Source organism: Strigops habroptila, assembly GCF_004027225.2.
Source record: "Strigops habroptila isolate Jane chromosome 13 unlocalized genomic scaffold, bStrHab1.2.pri S16, whole genome shotgun sequence".
Taxonomy (NCBI): Eukaryota; Metazoa; Chordata; class Aves; order Psittaciformes; family Psittacidae; genus Strigops; species Strigops habroptila.
Genome location: NW_022651054.1, coordinates 1,202,515 through 1,218,142, shown reverse-complemented (window position 1 = coordinate 1,218,142; position 15,628 = coordinate 1,202,515). Strand labels below are relative to the sequence as shown.

Genomic DNA, 15,628 nt, shown 5'->3' with positions numbered 1-15,628 from the left:
GGAGTCACTGCCCAGAGCCATCAGAGAACACAATCAAGCTCACCCCAATTAGCCAAACACCAGCCCTTTGCAGGTAGGGATGGAGAACACTCCCCTCAGTGCTGGTGAAGAGAGGGACATTCACTGCCAGATGTGGTCCACACCATGCCTACAAAATGGACCATCTTATCTAGCAGTCACTCATGTGCAAATGCAGGTATCAAAATGGCTTGGAGTAAGCATGTTTGATGCTACAGGTGCTAGGAGATGCTAACAAAGTGCTTTGGAAATAAGCCTGTGAGAAAAAAGTACCACTGACAAATATTTGCAGGCACTTTTAATTTTATATTCCTTTAGTTTTCATAAAACTGACTTTTCCCCTGCAAGACAAGCTTAAATATTTGTTATTTGCACTGCAAATGTTAACAACAAAAAAAAAAAAGCAGCAGTAATATTTATGGGAAGTCAGACAGTGAAGTGGGGAATGGAAGCAAGAAACCCGCTTTAAAAAAAGAGAATAAAACCAATTAAAATTGTCAGGAAAGCATTTGTAAGGAGAAACTCCCCAGTGAACTCCGTAACACTTAGGTGGAAAGATCTCTGTCTCCAAGACAGTCCAGTTTTCCTTTCTCCACTTCTTCTCCCTGTGTTCCCTAAATCTAAACAAACATTCTCAGCCCTTGAATATAAAAATAATGACTCTCCCAATGCTAAGGACCACTCCAAAACTGAGATTTCCATCTATTTATCAGCAATGCTTGTTGATGTTTCCAGTTGGAGGAAATAAGGGTTTGGGTAGGGGGGTGGTGCGTGTGTGTTTTAAAGGGTTTATTCCTCCTTAGACTGCATACTCATTTATGAGCCCCACCACAATGTTGCAGCCTGGGCTTGAACTGGGTACCAACTTTTTATTCTTTTTTATGATTATTATTTATGAGGTAAAAATCAGGCAAGATTACTGCAGAATTCAATTACTGACCCGATTCAATTAGACCTAACCATCATGGAAAGAATGAGCTTTAATCTTACTTCCTTCACCTCTTACTTAATTCCTTCCCTATTCACAATGGATTTCTCTCTTATTCACTTGAATCGGAATTGACTTCTTTGATTGAAATTCAGAGGTGGGCCAGATTGCTGTTTCCCATACAAAGCCCAGCACAGTTCCTGTTTTTCCAGGCCATTTTACCAATGCACATTCTTTGTTATTATCCAGCCTGATCTCCTGAAGTGTTGAAAAGTGTCGCCTTTACATATATTAATTTGTTTTCCAACATTCTAGTAGCTTTACCTAAAGACCAGGTCATGCTTTCCATAGGCTCCCATGGTTGCGGCTGTGTTTGTCCCGTGGAAACAGGGTAGGCTGCTTGTGCTGGTGGTTTCCCCAGCTGATATCCAACATGACTCACTTCTGGTTGCAAGAAACCACAATGGTCATTAAAAAGGGAAAGTACTGAATCAGATTATCAGAGCCTTGCTCTGCTCCGATATGCCCATATTTTATAGCAGGGCACCTTCATGGATTTGCAGATGGTCGCTGCAGGTTTAAGATGAAAAAAGGGCAGGTTTTGACCTAATAATGGTACATTGCAGCCTAATTTGGATCTCTTGGAAGAAAAACATTTTTAATTAACTCGTTCTGAAAAACAGTGGTTCACAAACATTATGGTTGTGACCTCCCTTACATTCCAGTGCCTGGGACCACTCTAAATTTATCAGCAGATTAAAATGAACGTGTTAGATTTACCACTGTGCTGAAGCCTCAAACGCGGCTGTCTCAGGGAATACTCCCCACTCTCCCACAGTTTCACAATCATACTATTTGTATTTAATAAAATTACCTAATTAACCATTCCCTGAGCTGGTAGAACCAGTGGAAACAACTTATAGCTTTAGGTAAATACAGAAAGACGTCAACTTGCTCACACTTCCCTGAATAACCCCTTTCCTCGAGCCAAACCCAAGGTAAATAAGCTTCCAAACTGAGCTATTAGACTAGGTAGGCACAAGCACCTCCACTGATAAACACTACTAGTTAGAATCAAGAGATACCAAGACAAATCTCAGCTTTACATGCAATGTCTGGGGCCCCAGATGCGTGTTTCAGATGTGAAAGTAAATGCAGGCACCGAAACCAATGTATATCCATGGGAAACCTTCATTTTTAGGATAAGGCCACTGGAATGTATGCAGCAGGGCTGGAATTTAAGAGATGACTCCAGAAGTATGTATCATATGTAGCTGAATACAGTATCAGATATATACTGACTGCATGAGGAAAGTTTTGCTTACAGGCACTGAAACTGAAGACGCCTAAGGAAGCCCCTGGATCTCACTGCAAATCCAAGCATTTACCATCCAGTGAGGAGAGGAAAAAAGCAAACAGAAAACCAGACACTGTGTTGTACGTTTTTGTTTTTATAGAATTTTTACAATATATTTCTCTTCATTTGCATATTTTACCCACATCTGTAGCTTTCTTTTTACATGTTGAACTGAACTGGAATAAATCTAAAGGCCTGATATATTTTAAACAACTGATAAAAATTGCAAAGTAGTAAACCCGTAAGAAAAGAAATTATAAAACTCTCTTTTGTAAGTGTTTAATGAAAGCAAGTTGAATGTATCATTAGGAACAATATGGTTTGCTTTAAACACATCATCAGGTGATTCAGGCAGGACAACTTTTGTTTTTGTTATATTAGGCACATTTTTTTCTGCATACCTGTTTTTTCCAGACAGTTTTATACTACTCAATAGTATCATCCACATCCACTTGGAACTGCTGCAGGATTTTCAAAATGTGATTGATCATGAATATTCACTATTGGTATTCGCTTCCTCTTTCTTTATAACTACCAGAAGGAAAAAAAAAAAAAAATTAATAATCAGTGTTTCTTGTCTCTTAAAAAATCCGTAATGAATGATTGAGTTGTAAGGCAGCAACAGATTCGGTGTCAACTCAGGTCACAGTCCTTCAGTTCCATCTAGTGGGTAGAAATTATAGTTAGTGGACACTGTTCCTAGACAGTCCCTTCAGGGCAAGGTGACTGAGTCACGGGGCCAGTTACTGCTGGTAGAGTAAGTTAAGTGGTACACCTAAGTAAGGAACACTGGCCACTCCTGTGTCCTCCTCGCAGCCTCATGCCTTCATACAGAAAGCAAAAAGACAGTCCAATGGGGAAAAAAAAGTGACTATGCTAGAGCCATGAGAGGTTCTGTGAAGGGTTTATTTACAGTCTTCATCCCTGATGTGAAAAAAGAAAAAAGCCTTCTTTGACTAACACAGGCAGATCTCAGCAGCATGCTACATGCCTTAGCAAATCAGCCCATTGCATATCCTTGACCGCTTAGCCACGGATTCACACTGAGGCAGTGAACAGGAAGTCCTACTGCCCCAGAAGAGCAAATTCAAAATGCTCACCTGCCCATCGATATGACTCCCTAAAGGAGACTTAAGAACGTCTCGTTTTGGTGGAGCAACTCCCCGATCCCAGAAGCTGCTCATGCTATTAGGAAGTGTGGAACAGCTGTTCCACGGGGATCTCTCAGACACCCCTGCAGTGAGATTGCAAACTCCAATACGTTACTCGGATGTGGGAACAAAATGATCCATGTGTTAAAAGACATGCCCCAACTCTGATAATTCCCTTCCCATCGTGATCTCATTCAGGAAGGAAGGAGGGCTTTAACCTTCAAGTATACTCGAGGAGGGGGTTCAGAGCAGTATCTCTCTGGCTCCTTTCAGACTTTGATAAATGGTACATTTTCCCTGAATTCTGACATTCTCATTTGCTAAGAGGGCCACTCCAATCCTGAAGGCAATGACTTCAGCATAGTGCTGCTTGGTCTTCAGTTTTAAGCCTTTCAGGCAGAATAATCACATTCTGATTCAAGCTGATCTGAAGAAGCATTTGCTTTGCACTCACCTGGCTGAACAGAATACAAATCATCTCTAACTATAGCACTAGAGGCTGTCCAAGAAAAAGGTATATATTACTGCACATTTCCCTCTCAGGGGAAGATTGGACCACCTTTAAAATTCCAGCCCCAGCTGATAAGACCATCAATTCAGAGGTCATCCCCCAATGCAGTGCTCTTGTGCACATTGATATTTAGGCACCATTCCCTTTTTGGACAAGGAAGGTCCTTGGGCAACCATATTCCTTTCCGATAGAGCCACTGCCTTTACACAACCTGCATTCAGTTATTACTGAAGCTTTTGGGTCCCTTTCTTTCATATCCTGATGTTGATGAAGGGAGGAAGAAAATAATTAGCATAAATTTCTCTGAATTCATACCTGACAAGACCATACTGTCTAATGGTATACAAAATGCACCCCCAAATGCTTTTGTGTTCTTTATAATTCTTTGGAAAGGGAATAACCAGCATAGTTGAGGAGGAAGAAAGCCAATTTATTTCAGCATAGAAGGTCTGCAATTGATTCCATGTTCACTAAGAGTAAATGCAGTTATTGCTCTATATGGTAAGACTCAATTGATCATTAACCCCCACCCTGAGTGCTGGGAGTCTGGGTTCCCAATATTGCCAAGGAGGACCTCCTAGGCCACTAGTATTGAAGTAATTAGAAGAAAAAAGCTTCATGAATAATTTCTTGTAAAGATGTGATCTTTGAGAAACATGTAAGTTCCTCAGTTTTTCATGTTACCACTGCTTTGTGAATGGAGGCCAGCCTTTGCTCTCCACACTAGAATGATGTACTACTAAGAACACCACATTGGAGATAAGTTAAGGTAAGAATAGATGATCCAGCTGATCAAATCAAAGAACACGAGAAACGAACTTCTTGCACAAGGATGCTCTGAAACTGGAATCCTTTAACTGCTATGTGAATCACCCAGAATTTGTTTTACAACCTGTAGCTTAGCAAGAATTAAAGTCATTTTCCTTGGGTAGTAGCCTTCAAATCAAAAGCAAACATGACAGGATTCAAGTGTGGACCATTTCTGCATCAGCCCACCAGATTCTGGTTTGCCTATCTCACTTCAATTACATACAATAGACGCTGCTGATGGCATCACTCCGAGTTATTTTCAAAGCTGTCAGGTTCCATCAATCAAGTTTCCTTGGGAGCAGATGATACTAACGCAGGGGCCTTCCATTCTCAGCTACCTTCTTCCATTTACTTCCTCTGAATAAAAAAAGTATTGTTCAGTTTACTCTAACATGCTACAATATGTGCATACATAACTGTAGGCGACGCGTGAGTTACTTCAAGATGTGCTTTTTCATTGAAGTGCGCTTTTACTTTTACAAATTCTACATCAAGGTGGAAGGAAGGAAGGAAGGCAGGCAGGCTGCAGAGTGCTCATACACTGAAGCTGAAGGAACTTTTCCTGAACGGAGTTAAGATGTTCGTTCCAATGTCCTATGGACAAACTATTCTATCCCATGCACTCCAGCCAGAGCCAGTATTAAACATTCCAGAAACTTGTTGATTTGTTTGGATAGTTAATGGCAAGGCTGATAGCAGCAATGTTTTTCAGGGCCTAAAAGAGAGAAGGAAAAAACAAAGTCATGTCAAGGATTCTCCTCAATCCAAAATGAAAGAAATACTTGTATGAAATTAAACAGAAATAGATAAATAACCATCCTGTTTCTAGCTGGTCCTCTCCTGGTAGTGCAACAACTGCTATGCGTCCAGGCAGTTCCAGCCAGGCAACTGCATTTCCAGTTGCTGAAAGACCAGCCCCCATCGCCATTTCCACATTTTGGCAGTTGAGAGGTCAGTTTGGTAAAACAGATATACCTGATGACACCCTACAGCCAGTTAGTGGCACATCAGCTGACTATTAAAGGAGAACATTTCATTCACGTATTTCAGAGGCCTTTCATGGTATTGTAAAGCTCAAGTACATTCATCTCTACTTTATACAACTCCACTGGGCAGTAAGAAATCATTCATTATCTCTGCCTGCCAGAAAGAGATCACAAAACCACACATCGCTAGAGTTGTGCAATCTTATTACCTGTGCTGTGCAGCGATGAAGATGATCTTCAGTATTTAAGGCAAGCAAATACTCCTGTAGAGATCCAAGCTCCTGCAGCCAGAAAGCATTCAGTGAACAACACCACTTCTATTAAAGATATCATCCTACTCATTAACATTAAAATGCTGATCGTTACAGTAGTCCCCATGAACCAAAGGTATCTGAACTACACGTAAGACTCTCCCTGACTAGAACACAGTTTGTGACCACAGGAATCAGTTCATTACAGACTGTTCATATGTAATGTGCAAAACCAACTCAAGGTAAACCACATTTAAATACCTTTAAATTAATTATTAAACCAGCATTCCTCTCAGAATAAAGAGTGGCTTTAGGGCTTGCTGCTTTAAGTACATAAGGAAGAGTCATGACTATTACTTAAGGTCCAACAATGGATATGGCAACCGTATGCCCCTCTATTAGAATCTGCTACCAGACTCCTCAAGAGAAAGTGCTTCTGGAGCATTTAATGGTTCTAAAGCTCTGATGAACTTTGCCAAGATAAAGGAAAACTGCTTTTAATTTAACACTGAACTATGTATGATTCCAGGCACTGAGGAGAGGAGGAATACAAATACAGGAACTGCTTACAGTAACTCTGTTTTCTGTAACAAAGAAGAGTTCTGCAAGGGCACGATGAAGAGGAAGAAGAATCCCAGGCTTGGCAATGTCATGACACAAGTTGTTTTCCATATGAGTGAAAAGCTGCCAAAGTGGCTTCAACAAGGTAAGGTCACAGTCCCTGAAACAAGGTAATTCAAATGAAATAGTGAGCAACCATGACCTTGCGCCCGTTTCTGGGAAGGAAAAAAAACCCAACACAAAACCCCAAACAAATTTAAGAGAACAAAACCATACAGTTTTAACAGATGTATAAATGAAGGAAGAAACACAAGAATTATTCTAAAATTTAAATTCAGTCAGGCGTTTCAGCACAATGAATTTCATTCTGAATCAGTGAAGTGGAGAAAACCTCCTATCTATGAATATGTCCAAATGACTTTTGTAAAACTAAGTGGCCTCCTGAAATGAGGACTTTAAAATACCTATATACATCACTTTGCTAAATGCTCTAGCTCCACTGATCAAAATTATCCAATATTGCACTACAGCACTGAGCAGGTGATACCCTTGTATAGGGCAGACAAAAACTGATCTATAGCTTTAAAAACAATTTCCAACCCTGTCTCCTTCCTACTCCTGAGTTAAAGCCAACTAACCCAAATGTCACTTACCATACAGATAGGATGACAAATATCATTCAGTAAGGGGAGGGGGGAAAAGGGAAAACTCGATTTCAGAATGTATCATCAGATTAACACAAGAAAAATACTAAATAATACAAACAAAATGGAGACGTGACCTTTCAGCAATTAAATTTGTTGTCCACATGACAAAGCAGACATGTGCTGATGAAAAAAACCTAAGGGAACTTGAAAAAACTAATAAATCCATGATTAAAATCCCAAAGTCAGGTTTTCAGACTTGGATGCAGATCAGTGTATCTAAAGTTTGCAGAAAGCCAAGTGGTTTTATGTAATTGTCCATTTTTATCACAGTATGTGAATATACTTTTTGACTTCTCTTTATCAAAGCAAGCTAGTAGGATGCTGTTATTTTAATGATTTTGCTTATTCTGAACTGAAAGGATATAACCAGGTAAGTGTCAGTGTTCCAGCACTGTTGTCTGTTTCCAGTATTGCTATTGAGTTAATGTGACTATGAACATCTGCAAAACACTGTAAGAGCTCAACATTGTTTTGAATGTGTATTTTCATAAGGAACACCCATGCCATACATACATAAGCATTAGTACACCTTCCCCTTCTAAAACTCAATTGCAAGCTTAGTGGTACAACTGAAAAATAGTAATTTAAAAGTTATTTACTTTATAGAGAATCAGATCATAATTTCACCAGTTTATTATTCCATCCTTAATTCTGAAGTACGACTAATACAAAGAGAATAAATTTCTAGAAAATTAACTGAAATCTCTTTTTTGTCCTGTTTTGGAGTGACTTGTTTTCCTTTAAAACAACATTTGAGTTCATTGGACCTTTTTAGAAAGCCGAAAAAGAAAAGAGAATGGTTTCAAAATAACCCCTTATAATAAGTATCTGCTATCAGACACTGTGAATTGTATCCGAAAGGCAAATTATCTACTTCAAATCATGGGTTTCTGCCTTCAAAATAATATCAGCTTAGTCACTTTTTCCTTCTCCTGCTCTTTTCCTTTTAGTGCACACCATAGAACAGTCCACTCACCTCTGGGCACTGCACTGCACTATCTTCAAGAGCAAGTGGATAGCCTTCAAACGCTGGTGACCGGTCTGACGGCATGCTACCCCAACCTGCCATTCCCAGATTTTGGCCAGTGGGAGGTGAGGAACGACCCTTTCCTCAGACAGCATCTGCTTTAGAATTTCAAACCCTGCAGAAAAATAATAAAGTAAAATTCAAAACAGCTGTTACTTTTGTAGGGACCCATTCTGTTCATGTAGTCAGTTCTCTCTTCTCCATATACTAAATACTGATCTGGCAAGCAAGACATACCAAATTATAATACCAAACAAAAACCTGAGATAAGTCTGGATTACGTCTCAAGATCACAAGTCTTTTCTGGGGCAAAATTTAGATCAAAATGAGAAAGAAACCTATCTGAAATTAAAGTTTGCCCAAGTAAGGCAAATTAAACACAGGTCCTCATTATGCAGTAGACTTCTGCTGATTGCAGTCATCCAGCAGCCTCAATTTCATTACAAATATTTAAACTCTAATACAAACTAACAAACCCTTTCATGCTATACCTAGAAATTAGATACAGAACCAGCTTATTTTAATGGATAACTATTTTTAAAGATACAATTATTTGTGTTCCTGATTATGGCACCTTAGAGTGGTTACTAAATCCTGTGTGTAACTACTGATACAATGAAACTTTGAATGCAAATAACATGACTATAATTGTCTCCAAATTTCTGTGAAGATTTGGTATTTCTAACAAAGTCACAGCAAGTAAGAGACATTAGTCAAGAATCAACTTGAACAAAACTAAGCACATCATTTCCAAAACATTGGGAAAGCAAATTCTAAGTCAAAAAAGGGGATCACCACGCGCCGGTCAAAGCTTGGCAAAATAACTCCAGAAAGTCCTTTCCAACACATTCTGAGCAGTGCTTACCTGTCTGAAACCTTCCAAGATGACCTGCTGTCACTGTAAACTTATAACCCCACTCAGTGTTACTCATGTCAGAAGTAAATCTGTAATAGAGCGTGTCGCCTGTGTACAAGGGGAGGAAGAAAAGCCACATTACTACCTTCTGAGTTAGTTTTGCTACCACAAAGACAATTCAAATGAAAAGTCTCATAGATTAATCCTAGATATCATCATTCAAGAGAGGTGATCTTTTGGTTTTTGGTAATTCTGAAATGCACAGAACAGTATGATAAGGAGGAGGCTGAAGCAAAACACAGAATGGTTTCCACTGTGTAAAGATACAAGGATAATGTCTCTTACATTTTTGTCAGCTAGATGGAAGGAGGAGTTAAAGAACCTCTGTACTGGACACAGTTAAACTTCCCTTTTCCAATTGGTTATGGATCAGTTATGATTTATGAAAAAAGAACCTCTACACAGGCAGCCAAATTCACAGCCCATTAAACAAAAGGTTAAAAACCAGAGAAAGCAAAGCTGCACTGCTTTTACATGTCAGAGAATTAAATTGCACACTTTTACTCTAGGGAACAAAATCGTTAAGTGGTTATGGTTAAAAGTGGAAGAGCTATCACAGTGTTTGACCATTTTGCAGTAGGAACTGGAACATTCAAGAAGTTCTTGTCACTGTAGCATCTCCAGCTTCTCGGAGAGAAACACTGGTGGTTAGCTGTAATGCTAAGCAAAACATGTCCTTTCCTGTCGTGCTCTGTAATATTAGATCTGGTTAAAACTGAGAATTTCCTTCTGTTCCGCTGAAAATCCTGTCACCTTGGGACAAGCATGCTAGTTTTCACTGGGAAGCAGAATTTGCAGTTTCATGAAGAAACATTTTGAAAACATTTTTTAGGATTAAAACACCCCCTAATAGTCTAAAAGTTTCTTCCCTTTTTCATCATGAAATGGAGTCATTGCTCTCTCCTATTCCTAAGAGTCTTGAGAAAGCCCTGCCATCAAATGAAAAGCCCAGAAGCCTTCAAATGCCTGGTTTCAGCTAAAGCCTGCTGAATCAAGAAGGCTCTTGGAATCAAGAGCCTTAATCCAGACAGCCTTGGCCGGAAATGAAGTTTCACAGCCAAGGCTGCTCCAAAACAATGGGCCTCCAAGTTCAGTTTCTTGGCAAACCTCTGCAACTATTTGGGAAGAAAAGGACAGAAAGAAGTTCATAAAAATCCAAAATATTTCTGCAGCGTACATGTTTGTTTCTAAGTAGCACCTTGTAACCCAAACTGCTTTGCTAAGAGAGCTCCTCCACCTGTTTCCAGCTACTGACAGCACTCAAAGTCAAAAGCTTCCTGCAATGTCATGGTGCTCAGCGGGTTAAAACAACTTAAAGATGTCATCCTTCAGCTCACCAGCATTTGCTACTGTGTTATCAAAAACATGCTTAGAAGAGAACACAGAATGAAGTTGTCAGTCAACTGAGTGATTTTTTTCAGTTGTACTCTGTGGCGACAACTGGAGACAAGGCACGGGCACACGCTCTTTATCTGAGCACTCGTGTAGCAGAGAGAAGAGATAAGCCTATCTTTTGGGGTTTTTTAAGTGTGCTTCCTGTGGAAAGTAAGACAAGGCAGGAACAATGTAAGTGAATGTTGTGCAGAACAAGGACTGTGTTGGAACAGAATCAAGATCAAAATTTGTTTCCAGTCACTGAGTGCATGCTTTGACTGAGGGGTGGAAAAAAAAGTCAAGCAGCAGAACAGCAGATAAGCCTACTTTCAAGAAACAAATGCAAGAGCAGCACGTCAGAGCAAACAGGCTGGGACAAGAAAAGGATTGTCTTTTCTCCGCACGCATCTCAAGAACATCCACATATAACTGTCATTAGTTTCTCTTGAGAGTCCCAAATACCACCAGTATCCTATACATCTGCACTTTCAAACACAGCATATTCACCTGGAAGCTCAAAATCATTCCACTTCTGTGGAGACCCACTGAAGCTGTGTCGATCCTGCTGGAAATCACTGCTGCTGGACATGAGCAACTCATCACAGCCCTCTTCTGTATTACACTGAGAGTCAAATTTGATTGAGAGGTAGATAGCACCGGGAATGTGAACTTTATCCTGAGAAATAAACACATGATCTTTGCATCCTGCAATACTATATTACCAAAGAGCTACTTTGCTTTCACCATACAAACAACAAATATTACAGCATATCCATGGGGGGGGGGGGAGGGGGGAACCCAACTCTCTTTAATATTTCTATCCAGAGCTAATTTAACAAATGTAAAGTGTGGCCTATTGTTTGCGTTAGCTGTTAAGCATGTAAAATTAATTGCTAGGTTTTTTTAGAAGTGGTAATTGTTGCTGATACTGATCTCCACTGCCACAACCTAAAGGTTTATATGCATTTTAAACAATAAAAAGCAGAAGAGTCAGAGCTGCAGATAAATTAAAAATCCCAAGACTGCCCAGAGGCAACAATTACGTACTAAACTGTATTAGAAAAAGGCTTTCAAACAATATCAAGGAAAGAAAATAAGAACTGTTCGTGTCAGGAGAAGATAGTCTAAAATGAGAAATACAAGAAAAACAAGACTCCACTCCGAGCTTTCATCTAAGAGCACAAGGAAGTAACAGACCAATGGAAATGGACCTTTGGATGAAAGGGTAGAAATATTTGTTCAGTAAGGCCCTGAGACCATTTAAGAATATGATCTGCTTCAAACACATGCATAGTAAAACCATGGAAGTTGTGCACTTTTCACGTGATTGAATTAGGACTACATAAAAGTGCCTTACTGAACATATTTCTTCACAGGGCGAGGCCTCACTCACCTCACAGCAGCCTTTCCAAAAGCAAGACTGAACAGCTATTTCATGGGTGCTTCGAGCACAAAGTCCCACAGGTAAACACATGGACCATTGAGATTTCTGCTCCAACAACCGTGATGTTTTAGAACATTTCAAGCCATGCAAATTCACCGGACTACACTACAGGTCTAACTTACCTCAAAATTGGTATTGTTGTTATAAGGATGTTTAGATTCACGCATCTGCACTGCCATTCCGGGTTCCTCCATGAACTGGCAAGCTGTCAGTGCCATTGTCCCTAGCATGCTCTCACTGCACCCATGCAGTACCTTCTGTAGAATCTGGGGAGAAGCAACACGTCATATAAATACAATTTGCTATCAAAACTATGACAAACTTATATAGTGATGACTGTCAGGAGTCATTTCTAGCCACACAACATTTTGGAAGAGCAAGAAACAAGACATCACAGATGATGTCTACAAGTGTCACAGATTCCTGTAAGCGCAGAAGATTTTACTCTGCCCACTGTTCCAGATCTTTCAGCTCTTATCTGATGAAAACGTGACAGCTATTAGCTCCATCTCTTTCCACAAATGCTAGGAACAAGGATTATCCATTAAGTAGTTAACAGTAAACTAAAGCTGTAAACAAGGAAGATAAGCAACTAAATAGTAAAGACACCTTTACCTTCTATTACTTACAGGTTTTGATTTGAACAGAATATCTTACGTTTTAGCTTTCAAAATGTACAACTTCACGTACAAGAAGGAATGATTAATTATCAGTGGCTGCAGTGTTTGAAAGCACTAGATGCCAAGAGCTGTGTCTTTAAAAATACAAATAAATGCCACTTAGTCTATCAGGACACACTAAATGATAATTAAGAACAACCCGAGACTCTACTTTCTCTTCTTTTTCAGAACTTTTGTGTGCTTTTGAATCAGGATTCCTGCTGCTCAAGGCCCTTTATTATAGTAACCTATGACATCTCTTCACCTGCGGTTTTCTAGCTCCTCCTATAAAACATGATGCTAGCTCAGACCAAAGGTTCACCTCCACATCAGCCAAAAAAATTGATTTCTTGGGAAAAAGGAGTTCAAAAAGCAAAGGCAGTATGTAGCATAGTTCCCCAAATGCCGCCTTTGCCTCCATGCACTTGCAGAATAGCCTGACACAAAGGCTTCTGTATTTAATACACCTCAACACATTTTTATTCTATCAGTTCATCCTGATATTTTCTGAACCTACATAAAACACCCTGTGGCAACAATTTCAATGACATACCCTGTCAAGAACCAGTTCTTTTGGTTTGTTTTGGACCTGCCACTTATTACCTTCATCCGACACTCCTTTGTTTTCTTACTGGGAGGGCGAGTGAATAATACTCGCTGTTAACTTTTGTATGCTGCTTACTGTTTTAAAACTACAGAGAAAGGGGAACAGACTTTTTCATTCCTCCTTCTCCCTCAATGCCAAATGGGGCAAAGATCCAGGATGAAGAAAACAAGTTGATTCCTCCTGCTGAAGTTATTCCATGGCTAAAATAATCCCTGCCACTTTTTTCCAGACTTCTTCCAGTTGTACTGCATTTCCATTTTACTTCAAGCGAGATGAGGGAGTCAGGTCACATGCTGTACTCCAGATGAGAGCATACTATTGGTTTGGTGGCAGTGCCTTCTGTTTTATCTTTAATTCCTGCTTTGAAGATTCCCAGCACTTCACTTGCTTCGACTGCTGTTGAAGCATTGAGCTGACATTTTCATTACAACATTCTATTATAATTCCAAGATCACTTCCACCATGGCAACAGTCAGCTGAGTAGCAGGTATCACAATATACACATCGAGATCTGCAGCTTTCAAAATGGACTGCCTATTCGACCAATTTCTCTGCAAGATTTATTTTCCCATATAGCTCTTTCACAACTGAGCTGTCTCCATGGAGCTAGTTTTTCCATTTTCTGTTAACAAAATCAGTACATTAAGACACTGACAGATTCCAACTGCTTTTTCAGAACTAATTTAAATTTTTGGAGTTTCAATTTAGTTTAAAAAAGGAACTGCAAGTATTTCTGTTAGTCAGTCTCGTGGCATGTAGGCACAGGGCTTGTTCACATGCACAAGTGAAATCCACTTACCTTTTCCCATAACTGCTTTTCCTCTAGCTGCATAAGCATGTCCAGTATGTATGTCATATGGGCTGGACCACTAAGATCTAGGATTTCCTCATTTATTGCCACATCATCTGGCCACTCAGCTAGCAGCGATGCCAGCACATGCCTGGCATAAAGAACAGCAGTTGCCTCATTTACACGATACAGGTAGTCCCTCACAGCCTTTTTACTTCTGGAGTCCAGCTCCTTGTGCAGGAGTATTGAACTCTTAGTGCGACGTTGCTTGGCATAACTAAGCTGTAGATCACTCTCTGTGTTGGTTATCAGTTTCTGGGCGACTGGATTGGTTTCTTCTGTTGCTTTATCGCAGAGTGCAGGTTTTGACTGCAAAAAGAAATGTAAATTTGAAAATAGGCTCCCCACAATTTACTTCCTTATGTTTGGACATCTGACCAGTTCATCAGGCTGCAAGCTGAATTTACAAATGGATTTGTCTTTTACGTACTGAAAATCACAGCATCAAAGAAGAGGAAAGTGTGATCTCTCACACACCTACAGGGACAGGATTCCTCAAAGAGACAGTTTATGTCAGACTTCACTATACGCTGATGCATTCATGACTCTATGCGAGTGGAAACAGCAGTTCAAATTCTAACCAGAAGTGCTATTTTAAGCTGACCTGCAGGGGCAAAACAATGTCATGCTATTTCTGACACAGAATGAGGCAAGTTGGGAGGAAGCTTTGGAGATCGTTTAGTCCAAATCCAACTTAAACCTGAGACAACTTCAAAATTAAGGCTTTGTCCAGTTAAGTTTGGAGAATTTCCAGGGGTGGATATTTCACAGCTTTGTTCTGCAACTGAGAGACAAGTGATACCACATGGCAAGGAATAAGCACCCAAAATAAAGCAAAGAGCTGTGGGACCATGCTAATGAATGCAAACCTAAAGCTTCCAAGTGCAGTGTCTACTTCACACGACTAACTTACTGCTTCCTTGTTCTGCTGAAATTACTATAACAACATGCTAAAACAGTAACACAGCATAAGCTTACAGTAATTAGATACAATCTCTCTTGTATAAAGAGAGGAAATTACAGTGTGCAATCACAATTTGTTCTCCTGACCTGAGAATCAAGTTCTCTTACTTCCTTTAGGAAGAAATACTTGCTTCTTGTACGTGCTTATTCATTTTGGCATAAAACATTAACAGATTATTTCAGATATTAAAAAAAATAACTCAGGTTTGAAGTTACTAAACAAGACTGAAGTTACTCAATGCCTAAATTATTTCACAACTGCTCCTTTTTGGAGATGCACGTACCAAACAGGGTAAGATGATCATATCTGTATCTACTGCTTTTGAACTCTGCTCCTCCAGCCTCAAACGCTTGCTGGGCTGCCACTTCTGAGCCAGCGTTCGGATCCTCTCATCTGTTGTAATTACATCTCCATCAAACCTTAAAAAAGGCAAAAGAAGAAACAGAAGTTACAAATGTGTTTTGAAAGTAATGCAAACTAAATTGGTGCAATTAAATGGAAATTAAA

General features: G+C 39.7%; 1 protein-coding gene across 5 annotated transcripts in view; it reads right to left on the bottom strand.

Moving 5' to 3' along the window:
• Nucleotides 1–2,377: 2,377 nt before the first annotated feature.
• The window catches only part of ZZEF1 (zinc finger ZZ-type and EF-hand domain containing 1), a 59,493-nt gene continuing 46,242 nt past the window's right edge, over nucleotides 2,378–15,628 (bottom strand). For all 5 annotated transcript variants that reach the window (XM_030472724.1, XM_030472725.1, XM_030472727.1 and 2 more), the window contains 9 exons: nucleotides 15,405–15,540; nucleotides 14,107–14,466; nucleotides 12,164–12,307; nucleotides 11,105–11,273; nucleotides 9,173–9,271; nucleotides 8,257–8,422; nucleotides 6,583–6,733; nucleotides 5,971–6,042; nucleotides 2,378–5,490 (listed from right to left, as the gene is read on the bottom strand). In XM_030472724.1, the coding sequence (XP_030328584.1) occupies nucleotides 5,416–5,490; nucleotides 5,971–6,042; nucleotides 6,583–6,733; nucleotides 8,257–8,422; nucleotides 9,173–9,271; nucleotides 11,105–11,273; nucleotides 12,164–12,307; nucleotides 14,107–14,466; nucleotides 15,405–15,540 (1,372 nt within the window). In that variant the 3' untranslated portion in view covers nucleotides 2,378–5,415. The remainder of the gene's footprint in view (nucleotides 5,491–5,970; nucleotides 6,043–6,582; nucleotides 6,734–8,256; nucleotides 8,423–9,172; nucleotides 9,272–11,104; nucleotides 11,274–12,163; nucleotides 12,308–14,106; nucleotides 14,467–15,404; nucleotides 15,541–15,628) is intronic.